At 40.6% G+C, this 17,953-nt stretch overlaps 2 protein-coding genes across 2 annotated transcripts; one reads left to right on the forward strand and one right to left on the reverse strand.

Annotated features, from left to right (window-relative positions):
• Positions 1–7,073: 7,073 nt before the first annotated feature.
• Positions 7,074–11,912, forward strand: LOC109243558 (probable serine/threonine-protein kinase At1g54610). Its single transcript, XM_019410498.1, has 7 exons — positions 7,074–7,666; positions 8,306–8,590; positions 9,524–9,841; positions 10,088–10,315; positions 10,668–10,768; positions 10,842–10,965; positions 11,319–11,912. Exons 1-7 carry the CDS (start codon positions 7,379–7,381, stop codon positions 11,673–11,675), a joined length of 1,701 nt encoding a protein of 566 aa, XP_019266043.1. The 5' UTR covers positions 7,074–7,378; the 3' UTR covers positions 11,676–11,912.
• A 626-nt stretch (positions 11,913–12,538) lies between these two features.
• On the reverse strand, positions 12,539–17,936 carry LOC109243559 (pyruvate dehydrogenase E1 component subunit beta-1, mitochondrial-like). Its single transcript, XM_019410500.1, has 15 exons — positions 17,842–17,936; positions 17,660–17,739; positions 17,508–17,576; positions 17,336–17,416; positions 17,211–17,237; positions 17,053–17,115; positions 16,875–16,961; positions 15,704–15,829; positions 14,970–15,103; positions 14,810–14,882; positions 14,670–14,735; positions 14,401–14,439; positions 14,149–14,273; positions 13,849–13,963; positions 12,539–13,016 (listed from the first exon to the last, which is right to left on the reverse strand). Exons 2-15 carry the CDS (start codon positions 17,708–17,710, stop codon positions 12,939–12,941), a joined length of 1,134 nt encoding a protein of 377 aa, XP_019266045.1. The 5' UTR covers positions 17,711–17,739; positions 17,842–17,936; the 3' UTR covers positions 12,539–12,938.
• Between the last annotated feature and the right edge of the window lie 17 nt (positions 17,937–17,953).

A 17,953-nucleotide genomic window follows, 5' to 3' on the forward strand; every position in this document is an offset into this window, starting at 1 on the left:
TTTACATTTTATTCCTTTCAAACTACAAAGTTTCTCTTCTTTCTTCAGATCAAACTGTTTGACTCAAAAGTTATCAGATACTTTTTAAGCAAATCAATCAAAAGAAATGAACGGATAAATCATAGCCAATCATAATTAATCACTGAATCAGAAGACAAATTTGAGATGTATGAATCATCCATTGGGGAATGGAATAGACGGGGTTTTATTCATCATAGTAGCTTGACCTGCCTCCCATTAGAGAGGTTCAGGATCTTACATTTATCTTGTTCACCGCCCCGTTCATGGAGCGCAAAGCCTCCCTTTGAAGGTTCTCATTCTTGGTATTTATAGCCTCAAGCTCTGTGAACAGGTCACGAGCCGTCGTAGTTTAGTCGAGGAGACGTCCTCCTGTCGCGAAAGGGCCGTGACCCCCTTGTCCGCCTTAAGAACAGCTGTCATGAGTTTTAAGTCAGTTGCATTGACCATTCGTTATAAGTTGGTTAGGACGGGGCCGGCTCTGTGGCTGTCGTATGGTCAAATTTTTACCAATACAGTTAGTCCCTCCGTTCGTCGAGGTCGTGCCTGTGCCGACCTCGGCGGACGGATAGAGTGGCGTAATCAGGAGGAGTCGGGCTCGCCTTTTCGGTGTTTTCGTACCGTCATGGCGGTTTCGGAACCGAAACGTCGATTGGTAAGTGAAGCGCTATTTCGAGCAGTAGTTCATAATGGCGCACGTTTCCGTGAACGATTCATTTAGTGCCTGGTCACATATTAATGGTGACTATTAGGTTTCGTGAAGGCAGAGTGTGCTGCTTATAAACAGAGGATTTGCCATTTGCCTTTTGCGCGCTCATCGTTCTTTCGAGAGAAATTCTGAGAAAACTTTCCTTCTGCCAAATCGCATTTTTCTATCCTCTTGTAATCGCTATCATTATTGATCTCCTCGTTTCTCCCAAAAAAGCTCATCTTTATCTCGCTCGTGAGTCAATTATGGCAGGAAATTCTTATCGCGGTAATCTTCCGGCTGATTCTCCGGTGGTTGAAAATTCCGTTCAGTCAACTGAAGGCTTAGAGCTGATGGAATGTGAAGAAGTTCCTTCAGTCGATAAAGTTCTGCCTCGTCCGGGAAATCCGGTGGTGGATTTTTGCGCACCAGGCGGCGTGGAGCAGGTGGACACTGCTTCTCTAATGGGGGAAGTGGGGATAACACAGATGCGGGAGCAGTGGGGCATTCCGCGCTACGTCGAGATTGCGCTTGCGAAGACTGAGGATAGGGTTCAGATCGACCGTCGAGAGTATTGCTCGTTCTATGCTTATCCCTTCATAGTGGGGTATATACTCCCGCTCCCGATGTTGGTGGTCGACTTCTGCCTTTATTACGAGGTGTGTCCGGCCCAACTTTCTCCTTACCTCTATAAACTGTTTCTCATGTTTATCAAGTATGCGGAGCTAGCCGGTAGGGAGGTCACTCTGAGACACGTGCTTAGTCTCTTTGCTCCTCAAAAGATCCGCGGCACCATGATCCATGCGCGCCCCCGAGGGTCGAGGGGCTTGGTGGTTGGGATGGACGACAGGACCAACCGTCGCTTCTTTGAAATTTTTTTCTATATTCGGACTGAGCACCTTGTGGCGGACCCGAGCGGGTTCCCAGAAGTTTGGAATTTTGCACGTAAGTCCTCGTTCCCGACTTGAATAGTGCCCTGTCTTGACCTTCTTTACGCCTTGTGTTTGTAGTTATTGATTTACTTTAATGTTTTGTAGCTGAAAAGCTACCGCTGCCTCCTTTAGAGGGGATCCAGGAATGGGTCGAGGCCGTGCTTCCTCATACTGCGGGGATTCGCACATGGTCGACTTTTTGGGAGAGACACAGACGTAGGCCCCTGACAGGTGAAATAGCGGCCCTACTTCATTTTTGTTTTGCCTTATTTTGACTTTTACTCATCGAACATTTGTTTGTTGTGGTTAGGGAGAACTCGTCGCGTCAGAGCTCCTCGGTTAGCTTTCCGTCGACCGGCTGCGTCTACTCGACTTACTGCGACGCCTGCGCCTCGTCCGGTGTCGAGGGAAGCGTCGGTTGAATCGTTGGTAGCCTCCTCTCCGACACGGTCCGTGTCTTAGGACGTGGGGCTATCTGGGGCCACCCGCCCTCAAACTGACTCGCCACCAACCGGAGAGGAAGAAGGGCCATTGAAAAGGCGGAGGGTAGCATTTGTGGCGGCTCCTCCAACGGTAATCAATTTGGATTCTCCAGTAACGGAGTCAGAGGGAGAAGTTGTTGTGGCGCCTGCCGTTGGGAGGGGGCAGTTAGTTGAAGTTGCCCCCGTCAGTTTAAGCCAAGCGAATGTTTCTCTTTTGGAGACCCGGTCGGAAATTCCTGCTGCTGAGGCGGAAGGTCAATCTCTAGGGGGTCGCCGTTGAGACTTTGAATGCACCTTCGTCGACCACGGCGGGTGGTTCTGGACTATCGACGGCGGAGAGGGGAAAGGATGTGGTGGACGAGTATGAGTCTGAGTCTGATTTGGACCCCGACGACGTCCGTATGTTTGAGGAGGGCTTTACCAACTCTGCGGTTCGCGCATGGGGGCCGACCCATTTTATTGAAGTTTCTTCAGATCTGAACCTGCTGACCCAAGGAAGTAGCTTGGTGTCGCAATTTGAGTTGTTATGTTCGGAGGCCGAGAACGCATCCCTGAGGAGCGTTTCTGATGTTGAGGTGATGAATGAAGTGGCCGTGATGGGCCTGAGGGTACGTAGCGCGACCCCAGCTGTTCCTTCATTGTCTTAGCCTGGGCTTTAGTTTTAATTGTTCTCTCTGTTTTGCAGACTTATTTGCTGGAGGTGGAGAGCATCCGCAGAGCCAATGTCCATTCGAGGATCTTTATGCAGATGTTCGGAAAGTATTGCCGTTATCGTGACAGGTGCCGAGAGCTGCACGGGCGATTGAGGAACAATCCTTGTAACCGAGCTCTGGGTGAGGAGCTGGAAAAGCGGGATCGAGAGCTGCTGCAGGCGCTTGGTAGCAAAAGCGAGATTGAAGAGCAAATTCGTATGAAGGATGAGGAGCTCGAGGTGGGAAAGGGGATTGCCGCTGAGTGTGCGCATCTGCGGGATAAGTTGAGGGAGATGGAATTGGAGGCGGAGCAGAACCAGGTTAAGGCGGCGGAGATGGCCGTGGAGTGGAGTGGGAAGTTGGCGGAGATGGAGGGCGAGATTGCTGCCTTGAATCTTCGGGAGAGGGATGCCTCGACGAGGGCTAGGGCGTTGGAGGAGGCGATCCGCGTTCATGAGGCTGAACGAGATTCGGAGAGGACTACTGCGGCCCTCAGGGAAGAGGGGCTCGAGGAGCCAATTAGTGTCTTTGACCGGGAGGCCCAAGTTCTGTCGGATCGAATTGCGGTCTTGGAGGAGGAGAACCAGCGACTGCAGGACCAAGTTGGGTCGTCACACACTGCCGTTCCCAACCAGGCTCATGACATTTGGGTCTATGCTGAAGCTCAACGTGATATCTTCAAGAACTTGTGGGAGGCAGGTACAGTGACTGAGGCGGCTTTCGAGGTAGCACGTCAGAAGGCTCGTGAGGCCCGTGCTGAGTGTGGTTATGATGTGGCGACGCCCGAGGCTGACGATAGTACGAGTGGTGGCGAGGATGGCGCCGAGTGAAAGAATTTGTTCGTTTTTTTTTATGTCGACCGGCCCTGGCCGGGTGTAAGCGGGGATGACCCGCATTCTCAACTTTGTGGATAAATGAATTTTCTTTTTCGTCGTTTGTCTTGCGCCTATTTCGTACCTTCTTTTTCTTTCTTTTTTTGCAAACTTGAAGTGTCGACTTTTTGAGTTTGACGGGGGTTGGTGTATCAGCCCTTAACTGATGACGGTTCTTCCCCTTCGTCTCGATATGAGTGAGGTGGAATTGTCATTTTATGGCGAGGAAGCTTGGCCACAGTTTCGGCCCGATTGAGGTCGAACTAGCTTTGATGGCGAAGGCACTTGACCTTATCCTCAATTCAAGCGGGGTCGAACTTACTTTGGTGGCGAAGGCACAGCCTTATTCTCAGTTCGAGCGAGGTCAAACTTACTTTGACGGCGAAGGCGTTTAGCCTTAGCCCTAGTTCGACTGAGGTCGAACTTGCCTTGATAACGAAGGCACTTAGCCTTAGCCCCAGTTCGACTGAGGTCGAACTTGCTTTGATGGCGAAGGCACTTAGCCTTATTCTTGGTTCGAGCGAGGTCGAACTTACTTTGATGGCGAAGGCACTTAGCCTTATTCTTGGTTCGAGCGAGGTCGAACTTACTTTGATGGCGAAGGCACTTAGCCTTATTATTGGTTCGAGCGAGGTCGAACTTACTTTGATGGTGAAGGCACTTAGCCTTATTCTTGGTTCGAGCGAGGTCGAACTTACTTTGATGGCGAAGGCACTTAGCCTTAGTCCCAGTTCGACTGAGGTCGAACTTATCTTGATGGCGAAGCTTCTGGGTGATTTTCGATCCCTAGCTTGAAACGTTCCTGTGCCGGTTTCCGGCCTTGCACCGCATTAGGGGTGAGGGGAACGCTTCACACTTCTGTCCTGAGGGAGAAGGGGGCTTCTTCTTCTCATTTGGGATTTTTCAAGATTGACTGGGCAGAGGATCTTAGCTTCCTTTGATGCATTCGAGTATTCTGTGCTCGATGCGCTTCCTTTGGCTTGTTCGAGTTGGATTGCCTTCTTTTTGGACGTTCCTTTGGCTTCGATCCAGGAAGAAACTATGTGATTTCGCTAGGAAATCCCCACAGACGGCGCCAAATTATTTGACTCAAAAGTTATCAGATACTTTTTAAGCAAATCAATCGAAAGAAATGAACGGATAAATCATAGCCAATCATAATTAATCACTGAATCAGAAGACAAATTTGAGATGTATGAATCATCCATTGGGGAATGGAATAGACGGGGTTTTATTCATCATAGTAGCTTGACCTGCCTCCCATTAGAGAGGTTCAGGATCTTACATTTATCTTGTTCACCACCCCGTTCATGGAGCGTATACTGCCATTTTTCTGGTTTCTGGCCCAGTTGAAGAAGAAGCCCCCCTTTGAAGGTTCTCTTTCTTGGTATTTATAGCCTCAAGCTCTGTGAACAGGTCACGAGCCGTCGTAGTTTAGTCGAGGAGACGTCCTCCTGTCGCGAAAGGGCCGTGACCCCCTTGTCCGCCTTAAGAACAGTTGTCATGAGTTTTAAGTCAGTTGCATTGACCATTCGTTATAAGTTGGTTAGGACGGGGCCGGCTCCGTGGCTGTCGCATGGTCAAATTTTTACCAATACAGAAACAACTTTAGTTCACAATTTCGACCTAATAGTCAACACAGTTTATTTTAAAGAGACTTCTTCATTTATAAAAGTATTTAGTCCGTCAGTTGTTATTTTTATAAGTAACATCATTTATTAGGAGAATATAAGTAAGAGGTGCATCATGTTCCTTAATTTCTTATTATTACAGCATATATTAAATAATGAATGAAATTGTACGGAAGAAAAGATTATACATTCTCTCGACTTTCTACACTAAACAATGAATATGATGCATGTCAATTTTTTCTTAAAGTTGAATTCAGCATTATTTTGAGTTTGTATTTTAATTAAAAACATATCTAGCATATTTTGCTATGCCCAGACAAATGAACGTTCTTACTCCAACGGCCAACCCCAATAAAATTTTTGACCTTATATTTTTGCGATAAAGAAAATAAGATAATTTAAGTATTTTACAAAATTATATTTTCTGGGGACTATTAAAATGAGAGGGCCCGATTTCAATTGGTACCCTCACCCAAAAACCGTTGCTCGTAAATCGTAATAAATGCAGAAGATGCTATTTTTAAATATGTACAGAGTGGTAGGTGAGATTCTGACCAATATATACGCCATTATCTATTGCTTTGTTCATTCAATTTAATTACAAGAGTCCAAAGTCTACTATATAATTTGTGGCCTGTGGGATATATAAATTTTTACAATATATTCTACTATAATATGTAATGTGGTGTCAAGTATTAATAAACTTAACATTCTTAGATATTGTGCTATTTTTCTCCAAGCTCTTCTCTTGTGAACCTTGGCCACTAGTAAAAATTGGTTTATTATATTGCATATAGTAAACAGTAAAAATTTCTAATTATGGACATATGAACAATTGCTCTCCATGAGTCTTTTCCATTAGGTCAAAAATCAGTCTTGGACATTATAGTTAATGTAAAATGGAAACATAAAACTCAGTGTAGTTTCATTAACCCATTATGTGCGAGAGGAATGTCACACATAGTCTTTTTGACTTAAAAGATTAAAAGTAGTTGATAAGTATCTGAAACTCATTAGTACTAAAATAAAAAATACTGTACTAAAGTAGATATCATAAATAAGTACATATGATTTCAATTATTACTCCATTCGTTTCAATTTAGATGACATATTTTGCTTATCGAGAGTCAAACTGTGTGAAGTTTAACCAACATTTTAAAAAGTATTTTTTATCCTTTTTGTATAGTTTTTGAATATCTTAATTTTATGTTTAAAATATTGAGTTGAACTTATCTAATTTAGTTTCAAAGTTTAGTCAAATTAATATCCGATACGTGAAATGTGCCATCTAAATGGAAACTGAGAAAGTATATCACAACTAACTGTATGAAACACTAATATGTAATATCCATGGTGATCTTAGAGTCAACAAGGCATCTATATAGATAATAAGTAGAATAAAACTTGCTCTATCATTTAATTTTCTCATTTCATTAAATAAATCTAATTTCACTATCTATCATGTCATTAATTAGAAAAACATGTTTGACAAATGATGATTGAACTCCCAAAAAAACCACAAATAAATGAAAAAACAAGTCAAAAGTTCCTTAGTATAGAAGGTTGCATTTTTCTTTGCATGTCTTTGCCCAAACCATCCCCCACCCTTTGACTTTGCAGTTCGTGACTGCCAATGTTTAACATTTTAGTTTTAATCAAACAAACACCTTGACCTAATTTTTGACGCAGACTAATCAGTACAAATATCATATAAAGCATAAAAAAGTCACTAGTAGAAAAAAACCAAAGTCCCCTCAACTGAAAAACTGACCCCCTTTTCACTTCATACAGTGGCTTTAACACCCCCCCCCCCCGCCCAAACTCCGTAACCCAATCCACCTCTGCAGTAGTAGTATGTAGAGAGAGCTATAGAGTACAGAGGGTTTGAAAAATCACCATTGATCAAATCATAAAGACTGAGTTTGCAATAAATGCAAGCTAAAAACCAGTAGCTGTTTTCATCTGCCTGGTTTTCTTTTAACACCCTTTTCATTCTTGTTTCTGAATATTCACCAAAAATGGCTGGTTAAATCTTGAACACTTCATTTTTTTTAATACTGATTATGGGATGTGTTCTTGGAAAAATAGCTGCCGGAAAATCCCGCCGGGGAACCAAGAATTCGAATGCTTCCGATGGTGTTGGGGTTCCGGAGGTTGATGCCAAGATCACTCAACCTCCACCGACGGCGCCGGCGCCGTCAGTGCCGGAGTATTACAGTCACAGAATATCGGGAAACTCGTTCAAGATAAATCAGCAGCAAGGGTGGCCGGCGTGGCTTGTTGCCGTCGCCGGAGATGCAATAAAAGACTGGACTCCTCGTCGAGCTAATACCTTCGAGAAACTCGATAAGGTAAATGGTACTACTACTTCAGCGCAATGTACTGCGCTTTCATGCAGTACTTTTGCCGTGGGAAATGTTAACTATACGTGTGTGTAATAATGTTCCTTAATTGTATCGCAATAATAATGAATTCTTTGATACTAAGTAATAATGTCAGGGGAAGGTACAACTTGCCACTCGCGAGGTATAAGATATTAAAGCTGCACTTTTTTTAGTACATTCTTTTTCTTTTTCTTTTTTGACACCGATACTCGCATTGTTGCTCCGACTAATCTAGATTCACGCCGCCTAAGGCCCATTTAAGGGGAAGCTTTTTAATACATTCTTGATGTGCTGCAAAAGGAATGTTCAATTTCTAGAGCCTAGGGGTGGACTGCAAAGGAATTGATACTTTAGGCTTTGGTAGTTGTACTTTAGTTGTTAAGTTTGCCAGTGGCGGATCCAGGTTTTCAAAGTTATGGGTGCTCGCCCATTAAAATTCTAAAAATTAATTTAGTTGTGGGTGCTTACTCAATATTTATCTAAATATTTTTATAATTGCCTATGCAAATTACTAAATATTATCAAATGTAGTGGGTGCTTAAGCACCCACAAGAGCCTATGTAGATCCGCCAATGAAGTTTGCCTGTTTTAATGTGTGTAATGCAGATTGGGCAAGGAACATATAGCAATGTATATAAAGCAAGGGACTTGATAACAGGGAAGATTGTTGCATTGAAGAAAGTTAGGTTTGATACATTGGAGCCAGAGAGTGTGAAGTTCATGGCAAGAGAAATACTTGTTTTGAAAAAACTGAACCATCCCAATGTCATCAAACTTGAAGGTTTGGTTACTTCAAGAATGTCTTCTAGTCTTTACCTAGTTTTTGAGTACATGGAGCACGATCTCGCTGGACTAGCTGCTGTTCAAAAAGTCAAATTCACTGAACCACAGGTTTTACTACCATCTCTTTTCACCTTCAGAATAAGGTCGTTGGTCGATGTAGTTAAACACACTTGTGTGTTTAACTGCTTTCTTGGATTTTGTCTAATGTATTAGTCACACAGTTGGTTTCCTCAAAAACAGTACCCTTACCTGATTATTAGTATAGCCTAATTTGGTACTACTCTGCCAAAACACTTACTTTTGTTTTGTTATTATATGTATGTAATTTGGTTTCCTTTCGTTATGGAACCTGGTATATCTTCTCTAATTATAGAATGTTGTTTGTCTTCTAGCTTTCATTCTTGTGCTTTCTGATGTTACTGCTGGTCTTTTCTAGGCCATTGGGCCAGATCATGGTGTTTTTGGGAATCCAATGTTGAGCTGTTTGCAGATATTTCATTTTAGATAGTGCTACTGAGTGAAATAATGGTGTATTCGATGTATAGAAATTTTCCATCTACTCAGTCAGCAAAGGGATTACATCACAATTTGTTTTATCTTAACGTAAAAATTTCTTTTGAACGATAGTTCTGCTTTAGTAGATCTGTATGCAGAAACATAAAAGATATTGAGTTAGCTCAGTTTCATGTATTGAAAAGGCATATGGAATTTTCTTTACATGCTCTTCTTGGATGATGAATAAAGAAATCCTAATTGGATATATTACTTGTACTATTAGTTATGCAAATGGTATGGGCTGAAAATCCTGTTTAGATCATAGTCTCTGCATTTCTCAAGTACGTTGTCTTGAAACAATGGATCATTATTGTTTAAGTTATCTGGTTGACGATCCATCTCAAAATAAAGTTATCTGGTTGATGATTTATCTGTCTCCTCAACTAGTTTCAGACTGAGATGTTCATTCAACATTTCCTTGTACACCTGGGTGAATTGTCTGTTATTAGTGACTAGCTAAGTTGTCTAGCTCATATATTATTGCAGGTAAAATGCTACATGAAACAGTTACTCTCTGGTCTAGAGCATTGTCACAATAATGGGGTCCTCCACCGTGATGTAAAAGGTTCCAATTTGCTAATTGATAATGAAGGGATTCTGAAAATAGCTGATTTTGGGTTGGCTGCATTTTATGATCCTGAACACAAGCAGCCTATGACTAGTCGTGTTGTGACTCTCTGGTACCGCCCACCTGAACTTCTTCTTGGAGCTACTCGTTATGGTGTTGGTGTTGACCTGTGGAGTGCTGGTTGCATTTTAGCTGAGTTACTAGCAGGGAAACCAATAATGCCAGGCCGAACAGAGGTGTTTTACTCTTTGTGTGACTTTCTACATTTGATATAAGGCCGACTTCTTATTATCCAGAAAATCAGCTGTTGAGACTCTGATACTTTACGTTCTAGGTTGCCCAAATTAATAAACTGACTTTCAAGCTACATAATTTTTTTTATTCTGAAGCAAATAATTAGGTTTGTTCAGTTGATTATTTACTTTCTTGAGGCACAGATGTCAAGATAAAGTGACTCACTTGGACATTCTTTGGCTGCTTAGGTTGAGCAACTCCACAAAATATTTAAGTTGTGTGGCTCTCCATCCGACGAATATTGGAAGAAATTCAAGTTACCAAATGCTACTCTTTTTAAACCACAGCAACCTTATAAACGCTGCATTGCCGACACATTCAAGGATTTTCCACCCTCTTCACATCCTCTGGTTGAAACACTTCTTGCTATTGATCCCGATGAAAGAGGCACAGCAACTTCAGCTTTGAACAGCGAAGTAAGTCATCTGATAATCTTGAAAAAAGATGCTGTTATACCTTAGAGGTAGCTTAGTTGATGCCATGCTCTGCTCCGCTGTTAACCTGTCTTTTCTTTCTGATTTCAAAGCGTCATTTATTTAGTTCGGAATTCTACTCCGTTTAAGTTACTGGTTCTAATTAATAATTTGTACATATTCAATAAATTTCTTAAGACAAATACAGGGTTTGGACCAAAGCTACTGGATTCGGCCGAACCCCTAACCGAAGCGCTAGCTCTACTCCTGCATTGTGCTCACATGTGCTTAGATCTTAAGTTGTACAAATGAGTTGCTGTATTCTATTTCTGATATTAGTACTTGTAATCTACAGTTCTTTACAACTGAGCCATATCCTTGTGAGCCTTCAAGTTTGCCAAAGTATCCTCCGAGCAAGGAAATGGATGTAAAACTGAGAGACGAAGTGGCCAGGAGGTGTGTTTTAATCAATATTGAAATATTTTTTCACCATTGGCTTGTCATCCACTGAGACCTATCTTCTTTATAGGCAAAGAGGTTTGCACGGAAAAGCTCAAGCTGTCGATGGCACCAGGAAGGTGAGAATTCGTGAGAAAGTTAGCCGCGCAATTCCAGCTCCAGAGGCAAATGCAGAGCTCCAACCAAACTTAGATGTAAGTGAGACGAACTTTATTTTCTCCTTAATCTGCATGTTGCTTCTGTCTATAATCTTGACTGTCACTTCATGTAATGGAAGTTGCTCATTATATTAGAGGATGGGACCGTCAAAGAGTTGAGCAAAAGTTCGTTTGTCATCTGATATTATGTTTGTTGCAATTTTAAACTCTGATATGGAGTGTTGCTCTTGTTTGATGCTTCTAAATAGTGTAAAACATCAGTCCATTTCCTCCTAAATCTCTTTGTTTTCCACTGTTAGTACTCATTTGCCTACATCCTAACTCCTTTATTGCCTACTAGTCTTTTCTCTGTCAATTTTCGTCATACTCATCCCACTTTTTTTCTCCAGAGGTGGAGAGTGATGACACAAGCCAATGCTAAGAGCAAGAGTGAGAAATTTCCTCCGCCACATCAAGATGGAGCAGTCGGATACCCTCTTGATGCATCACACAACGGTCCTGTATCATTCAGTGTAGCTGATGCTTCTTTTACTTCATCAAATTTTGATCCAAAATCACGATCTTCGAGAAGTACAAAAACTACAGCTGGGACGTCGAGGCAGAGGAGAAATAAGAAAGAAGAGCCTCACATGGCTCCTTCACGTAAGCTTATCCATGCATTCCTTCCATCTTCTGTTAGGCTATCTATAGATATGAGACTGAGGGGTAGAGCTTCTGTTTCGGAGACATTTAGTCACCATAGATGAGAGGAAGATTCCCAAAGCAATAAATTTTGTGGCTTCAAAGGGGATTTTCTTTCCTGTTTTCGGTACATGCAGCCTCCCTTTTGCTTGTTATTGTATTCCATGTAATTATTCTACAGTTTTGTGTATGATTCGAAATAGATGTATCACATGGATTTGGGGTTATAATTTACACCCAACATCCATTGTATAGTTGCAACTCATAATCTGATTGCAGCCTTTACGTTGTTGTTCTTTGTCTCATTGGTTGCTCGTATTCTTTCAGCTTTACTTTCGTCTCTTTGTAGAGTTGGGCGTTCTTATGCTAAGAATTTCTAAGTTGTTCCGCACCCTGGTAGTTGCCTGAAATTAACTCAAAACAATTTTCTTTAAATACACAAGTTACAAAGCTTGATTACGATTATGACATATTTTGTGGAAAACATTTTCCAGAAAGAAATATATATATTAAAGATTGATCATAATATTAGCAAATTGAAGAGCATCTTGATGAAACTTTTGAATTCTTAGGATTAATAATAATGCTTATGTGTTCAGTTGAAGCAAGTAATATAACGTTAGAAAGTTAAGAGAGTTGTATGAAAAATAACTACCATCCTACAACTGAGGGAAGTCATTTTCCCCCTTTGATAAAAATTTGTCCTCTTGAGCTACCCAATTTTTCACGCCAATCATGTAAATCGTCAAAATCTCATACTAGTAGAATAATCTTTAGGTTATTCAATAAGCAGAAACTTAAAAAGTTACACCAAGTGATATATTGTCATTTGCAAGCCCAATTCTCTTCGAAAACTGGATGGGTGTTATTGATCAACTCGTTAGGAATTCCCCGGATTTGCTGCTAGCAAATACTAATACAACAAGAATAGATCAAATTATACATGTCAGCGTAGAGTTTGATCTTGTGAACCATTTAATACCAACAGCAGTTGAAACTCAGCAACGAAGTATGCAATGAGATCGACTACTTGCTCTTCTACCAGTAGAAGTATATGTTTATCTTACATAACATTTGGTAACACCAGTGAAAAGGAGCAAAGAACCGGCAAAATTTATTTTCTACAAGTTTTATTTCAGATATCACTAACTATTCTAGTTTCACTATAGCTTTTCTTCTTCTTCTTCTTCCTTTTTCATGGTTAAACTAAACTTCTCAGGGGATGGTATAGCCAGAAGCATCCACTCACAGACAGATAAACAATCAATATCCACAAAGAGGAAATAAAATGCTTAAGACTGGCTTGGTAGGCTTTCTTTCTACCAAGCTTAGGCAGTTGCAGCCATTGGAACTGATTTTGCTGCTCTGTAACATGCCCTCTTTGCTGCACGAACAATATCTTCAACCTGTACAGGCAGATTCAGATATTTCAGAAGGCAAGACAACCAGTGATGTCAACTGTTATTAGCAATTCACCAATAAATCTATTCCCTATGAGCTTCTTGGTTTATCCACTGTTCTTATGTGAACACCTTTACACTTTCAATGTTCACACGTATATAGTTGTCTGTGTGTTCATGACATATGACCCTTTTTCTGGAGTTGATATGATAGACTTCATGAACTTGCATACACTTGTGTTATTCTCTCAGTAATTTGTCGCAAACTTTTTTTTCCATTTTCTTCTCCCTATGCTACAAATGATAAGATGTGGCAAACACTGCATTAGTTAGTATGATATGAATACTATCTTCTACGGCTCTACCAGCAGATCCTCTTTCCGAAGTACAACAACAACCCAGTAGAATCCCAACTACCACTAGTGGGGTCTGGGGAGGGTAGAATGTACGCAGACCTTACCCCTCTTTCCAAGGTACATCAAACACTAATCTTTCAACATCATTCAGTTATGCCATCACTGTAAGAGAACAGAGAGTTCAACGGATTCTCATGTCTTTTTTTTTGCCCCCACTCCCAGCCCCTTTTGGGTTGATAAAGCACCATCATCACTAATTTTCAACATCATTCAGTTGTGCCATCATTCTAGAGAACAGACAGTTTAACGGCTTCTCATGTCTTCTTTTCACCCTCCTCCCCAACCCCCTTTTGGGTCAATAAAGCACCCTCGTCCACCCAGTTAATGGTCATATTTGCCAAATTTACCACAAGCCATAACTAGGATCATCTGAAAGCTGCTCCTATTTACCGGTAAGGGAGGAAAAAAGGGTGGGTACTAACCTGTGGGACAGCCATCCTTTCAAGATTTGCTGCATATGGCATAGGAACATCAGCCCCAGATATCCTCTCGACTGGGGCATCAAGATACTCAAAACTTTCCTCCACCACAGATGCACTGATACAAAAAGAATTTATAGTCTAGTAAGCTTGATTGACCAAAAACAGGAACAAAATAAAGCTCTTTTCTGCTTTCTTTCTTTGCGTTTTTTTTTTTGGGGGGGAGTGGGAGTGGGAGGGGGGGGGGTTATGGTGGTTGTCACACAGAATTAAAATAGATTCAGGGTAGAAGTCTGTGTAAACCTAATCTCAGCTCCAACACCGTGTTGTGGGAACCCTTCTTCTACAGTTACAAGTCTGTTGGTTTTCCTCACGGACGCATTAATGGCGGGTCTATCAAGTGGACGGATAGAGCGCAAATTTATGACCTGTTGACCCCAAAAAAATAGAAAGACAAAAAGGAAAAGTGAAATGAAAGCTGGAACGTTTTCGGCATATTAAAATTTTAAAATTTAAAGGTAAAACTGGAATATGCACTCCTGGAGTCTCACATACCTCAGCACTAATTCCTTCTTTTGCAAGAATTTCAGCAGCCTTCAAAATTCAAACGTGATATAGTTATGTGGAAATGAATGATTATAGCCAGAAACAGTGATATGCTATGCATTCTCTGTGCAAGATCTAATATGAAGTACTAAATCAGACCAATTTTTAGTTTTTGATGAAATTCAGAATACAGAAGCGGATCATGTGTTGCAGAACAGGATTAATCAGTGATGTGTTCCGAAAAACTCAAACACTGTGATACAAAAAGACAGACAAACCTTAAGAGCATAACCGACCATCTTTGAGAAAGCAGTAATAGTGACATCCTTTCCTTCACGTTCTATCTGCCAATGTTTGTAAAGTAAGGAACAGCAGCAACATATAAATATAAGAAACAATGACAGAAAGCAGCACTTGCCTTAGCTTTTCCAATGGGAAGACAGAAGCTAGAATCAAGAGATTCAGCTGAAACAGGAAAAGACTCACCATATCTGCATCATTCAAGTCATATGATGATGATAGATATTAGAAGCAGAAAAGTGTATCACTTGAATAGCTAAATCAGCAATGCAACTCACAGCAGTTCATTTTCCAGAAAAACAACAGGATCTGGATCCCTGATAGCAGCTTTTAGCAGGCCGCGAGCATCTTCAGAAGAGTATGGAGCTAGCACCTTCAATCCAGGACATGCACCATACCATGCGGCATAGCACTGGAAAAATGACAAATGGAAGAACCATTAGGCTTATAGTAATTTAGATGCATATGACATACAAACATGCGAGAACACCTCAATGCAAAAATGACAAATTCTAACATCCTGTCACCCAGATGTTAGTCTCAAAACAACTTCAGGTTGAAGAAGGATTGTGGTCAGACTAATGTACAATGCTGTTTCACAAGTTGTTGACATGCTGTCTCATTGATCCTTTAAACCAAGTAACAATTACTTGTATTTCACCAGGCTAACTTAAACCACGTCACTATTGACTCATTACTGGAATGAACGCAAAAAATACCACATTGAGTAGAAGATTTAACTGAAGGCAACAACTTTTTACACATCCAATAGAAACCAAGAAACCAGTATAAAACATCAATATTAACATTGCTATTCCAGATTATCCGCCGATCCATTAACTGGCACACAATAACTTTCAGTTTCAAACAAAGATTAAATATTTACTGCAGCACCTTTTAGGCTTTTAACAATAAGCTCACGTGATGCTTAGCTTGGTTTAACCTAACTTACAGGAACTCCAACATCCATACCAGGAAACACAACAAGCCACATTTCAGTTGACAGACATACTTGAGAATGTTGAGCACCAACTCCAGCTGCGGCACCATTAGGACCCCTGAAGACGATGGGGACTGATATCTGACCGGCAGACATGTAGTTTGATTTTGCAGCAGAGTTGATAATATGGTCAATTGCCTGCATGAGTTCCAGAAAGGTTATGCCTTCGGTCAGCATTCAAATGGTATAAACCATAACTCAAGAAATACTGACAATATAAAAAGTTTGTACAAACATGATGCCAACATGCCGAAACCAAAATGTCATGATCTGATGCAGTAGAGCCTCTTTTTTTATTCAAAGAGGAAGACTAAGATACAGAAAGAAACTTAGCAGGAGAAAGTAATAACAATCCCCATTCCTCCTAATAGAACATATTCAGGAAGCTATTCCTTCTAATTTGGAAGGAAACGACCCCCATATAGTTATATACCATTTGGCCAACAATTACTTGATCGTATAGCATGTGTGACAACCCAGCTAATCACGACTAAGCTACAGTTTCGTGCATCTTAGAGCTATATATTACCATAAGAGACATCAGACTCCTTGCGTCATAATGATCGGTCATTCAATATAAACAAGGACCATGTATTAACTTCCTAGATAAACAAGGACCCAGTATTAACTTCATAGTTTTACATTCAAGACTGTTGACACTAATTCAGGAACAAAGCATGCATTCTTGTTTGCAAGATTTTAGTGACTACAGAAGCAATGGGCATCCATTGCCCCTGATAAAACACAAGCAGAAGTAGAGAAAGCACAAGCAGAAGAAAATGTTCAATAAATGCAGCCTGTCTCAGAGGCTCAAAACCAAAATACTAAATCGCCTTTTGTCCTCAAAGACTACAAACCTAACCCCTCCTTCCTCCCCCTTTGGCATTTTGCTTGCATTTCTTTGCACTAAATTTAATACAGTCCACATAAGACACAAAATTCAGAAACAACGGGTTATACCATCTCAAATTATTAATCCGACTCCAAATATATCATGCCATAATCCAACCTCTTACAAGTTATGCTTGTGACAAAATATACCACTCAACAAGCTAAAACTGATACAGACAGCTACCACATGCGGGCCTCTGTGAATGATATTGGTAGATGGTTTTTGCATATTTATGTCCGTTTATCTAAAAAATTCAAAAGAACATAGTATCCGAGAGAACAAAAGTCTGACCTGCATTGAAAAGTTGAAAGTCATGAATTCTACAATGGGCTTCAGACCATAGTAAGCAGCACCAACTCCAATTCCGGTAAATCCAGCCTATAAAACAACATAAAATGTTATGAAGTGCCTAACCATACAAATTCACCCACAACAGCAGCTAATTAGTAATTGAAGCCCACGGATCAACCTCAGTAATTGGTGTATCAATAACTCTCTCTGGACCATATTTATCCAACAGCCCCTTCGAAATCTGAAAGAAAAAAGGAAAAGAAAAAAAAAGGTCAAGAACAAAGAACAAAGAAAACTTTATTACACAAAAAAATAGGTGAAAAAAGAAAATCTAACCTTGTAAGCTCCTTGATATTCACCAACCTGAGACAACACAGAAATTTGAAGAGAATTAAAATTAAAAATTCAAGTTTTGCCTTCCAAAAAGTTAGAAAAATACACACACAAAAAAAAGTTTATACCTCCTCTCCCATTATAAAGACCTTAGGGTCGGCAGACATTTCTTCATCTAGAGCAGAATTTAGAGCATCACGAACAGTCATCTACAAATTTTTTTAATATAATGACTTTTTATCAACAGATTAAACATCAAACAAACGTATTGGAGTACAAAATAAAAGTTAAAAAATTCACCTCTTTAGCTGCTGAAGAAAATTTTCTAGACGCAAATACCCTGCTTCTCAACAAGAACTGGTTCATATTCTGAATCCCAAAAAAAAATCCAATATTCACAAATAAAAATATAAAGTGAAAAAAAAAGGATCAAAACTCAGTTAAGTTCTCACCAAAGCAGAAATGCCTCTGTTGGCCATTCTTCGACCAATAATTCCAGACATATCCACTTCCTTATTAGCTAATTAATGCCCTAATGAAAACCACAAGCGAATTAACATAAAAATGATGAATTAAATACTGACAGAAAAGTTTGAATAATTATAAAATTCGATCTGGGTATTGGATAATGAACCTCTAGATTGGGATTTTGGCGGATGCAGGCGCAAACAACAGTCGAAACGAACACAGAGAGCGAAAGATCCGGAATTCTACTTACTAGAAGAGGGAACACAGGCACCTCTCCT

The sequence above is a fragment of the Nicotiana attenuata genome, unplaced genomic scaffold (assembly GCF_001879085.1).
Source record: "Nicotiana attenuata strain UT unplaced genomic scaffold, NIATTr2, whole genome shotgun sequence".
NCBI classification, from domain to species: domain Eukaryota; kingdom Viridiplantae; phylum Streptophyta; class Magnoliopsida; order Solanales; family Solanaceae; genus Nicotiana; species Nicotiana attenuata.

What these genes read in the sequence shown, in the direction of transcription:
- LOC109243558 (XM_019410498.1), top strand. Translation starts at nt 7,379, where the DNA reads ATGGGATGTGTTCTTGGAAAAATAGCTGCCGGAAAATCCCGCCGGGGA. An exon ending in TCAAATTCACTGAACCACAG is followed by an intron (nt 8,591 to 9,523) that starts GTTTTACTACCA and finishes ATATTATTGCAG; the next exon opens with GTAAAATGCTACATGAAACA. An exon ending in TAATGCCAGGCCGAACAGAG is followed by an intron (nt 9,842 to 10,087) that starts GTGTTTTACTCT and finishes TTGGCTGCTTAG; the next exon opens with GTTGAGCAACTCCACAAAAT.
- LOC109243559 (XM_019410500.1), bottom strand. Translation starts at nt 17,710, where the DNA reads ATGTCTGGAATTATTGGTCGAAGAATGGCCAACAGAGGCATTTCTGCT. An exon ending in TTGGTGCTCAACATTCTCAA is followed by an intron (nt 15,104 to 15,703) that starts GTATGTCTGTCA and finishes TCATTTTTCCAG; the next exon opens with TGCTATGCCGCATGGTATGG. An exon ending in TGGTCGGTTATGCTCTTAAG is followed by an intron (nt 14,440 to 14,669) that starts GTTTGTCTGTCT and finishes TGAATTTTGAAG; the next exon opens with GCTGCTGAAATTCTTGCAAA.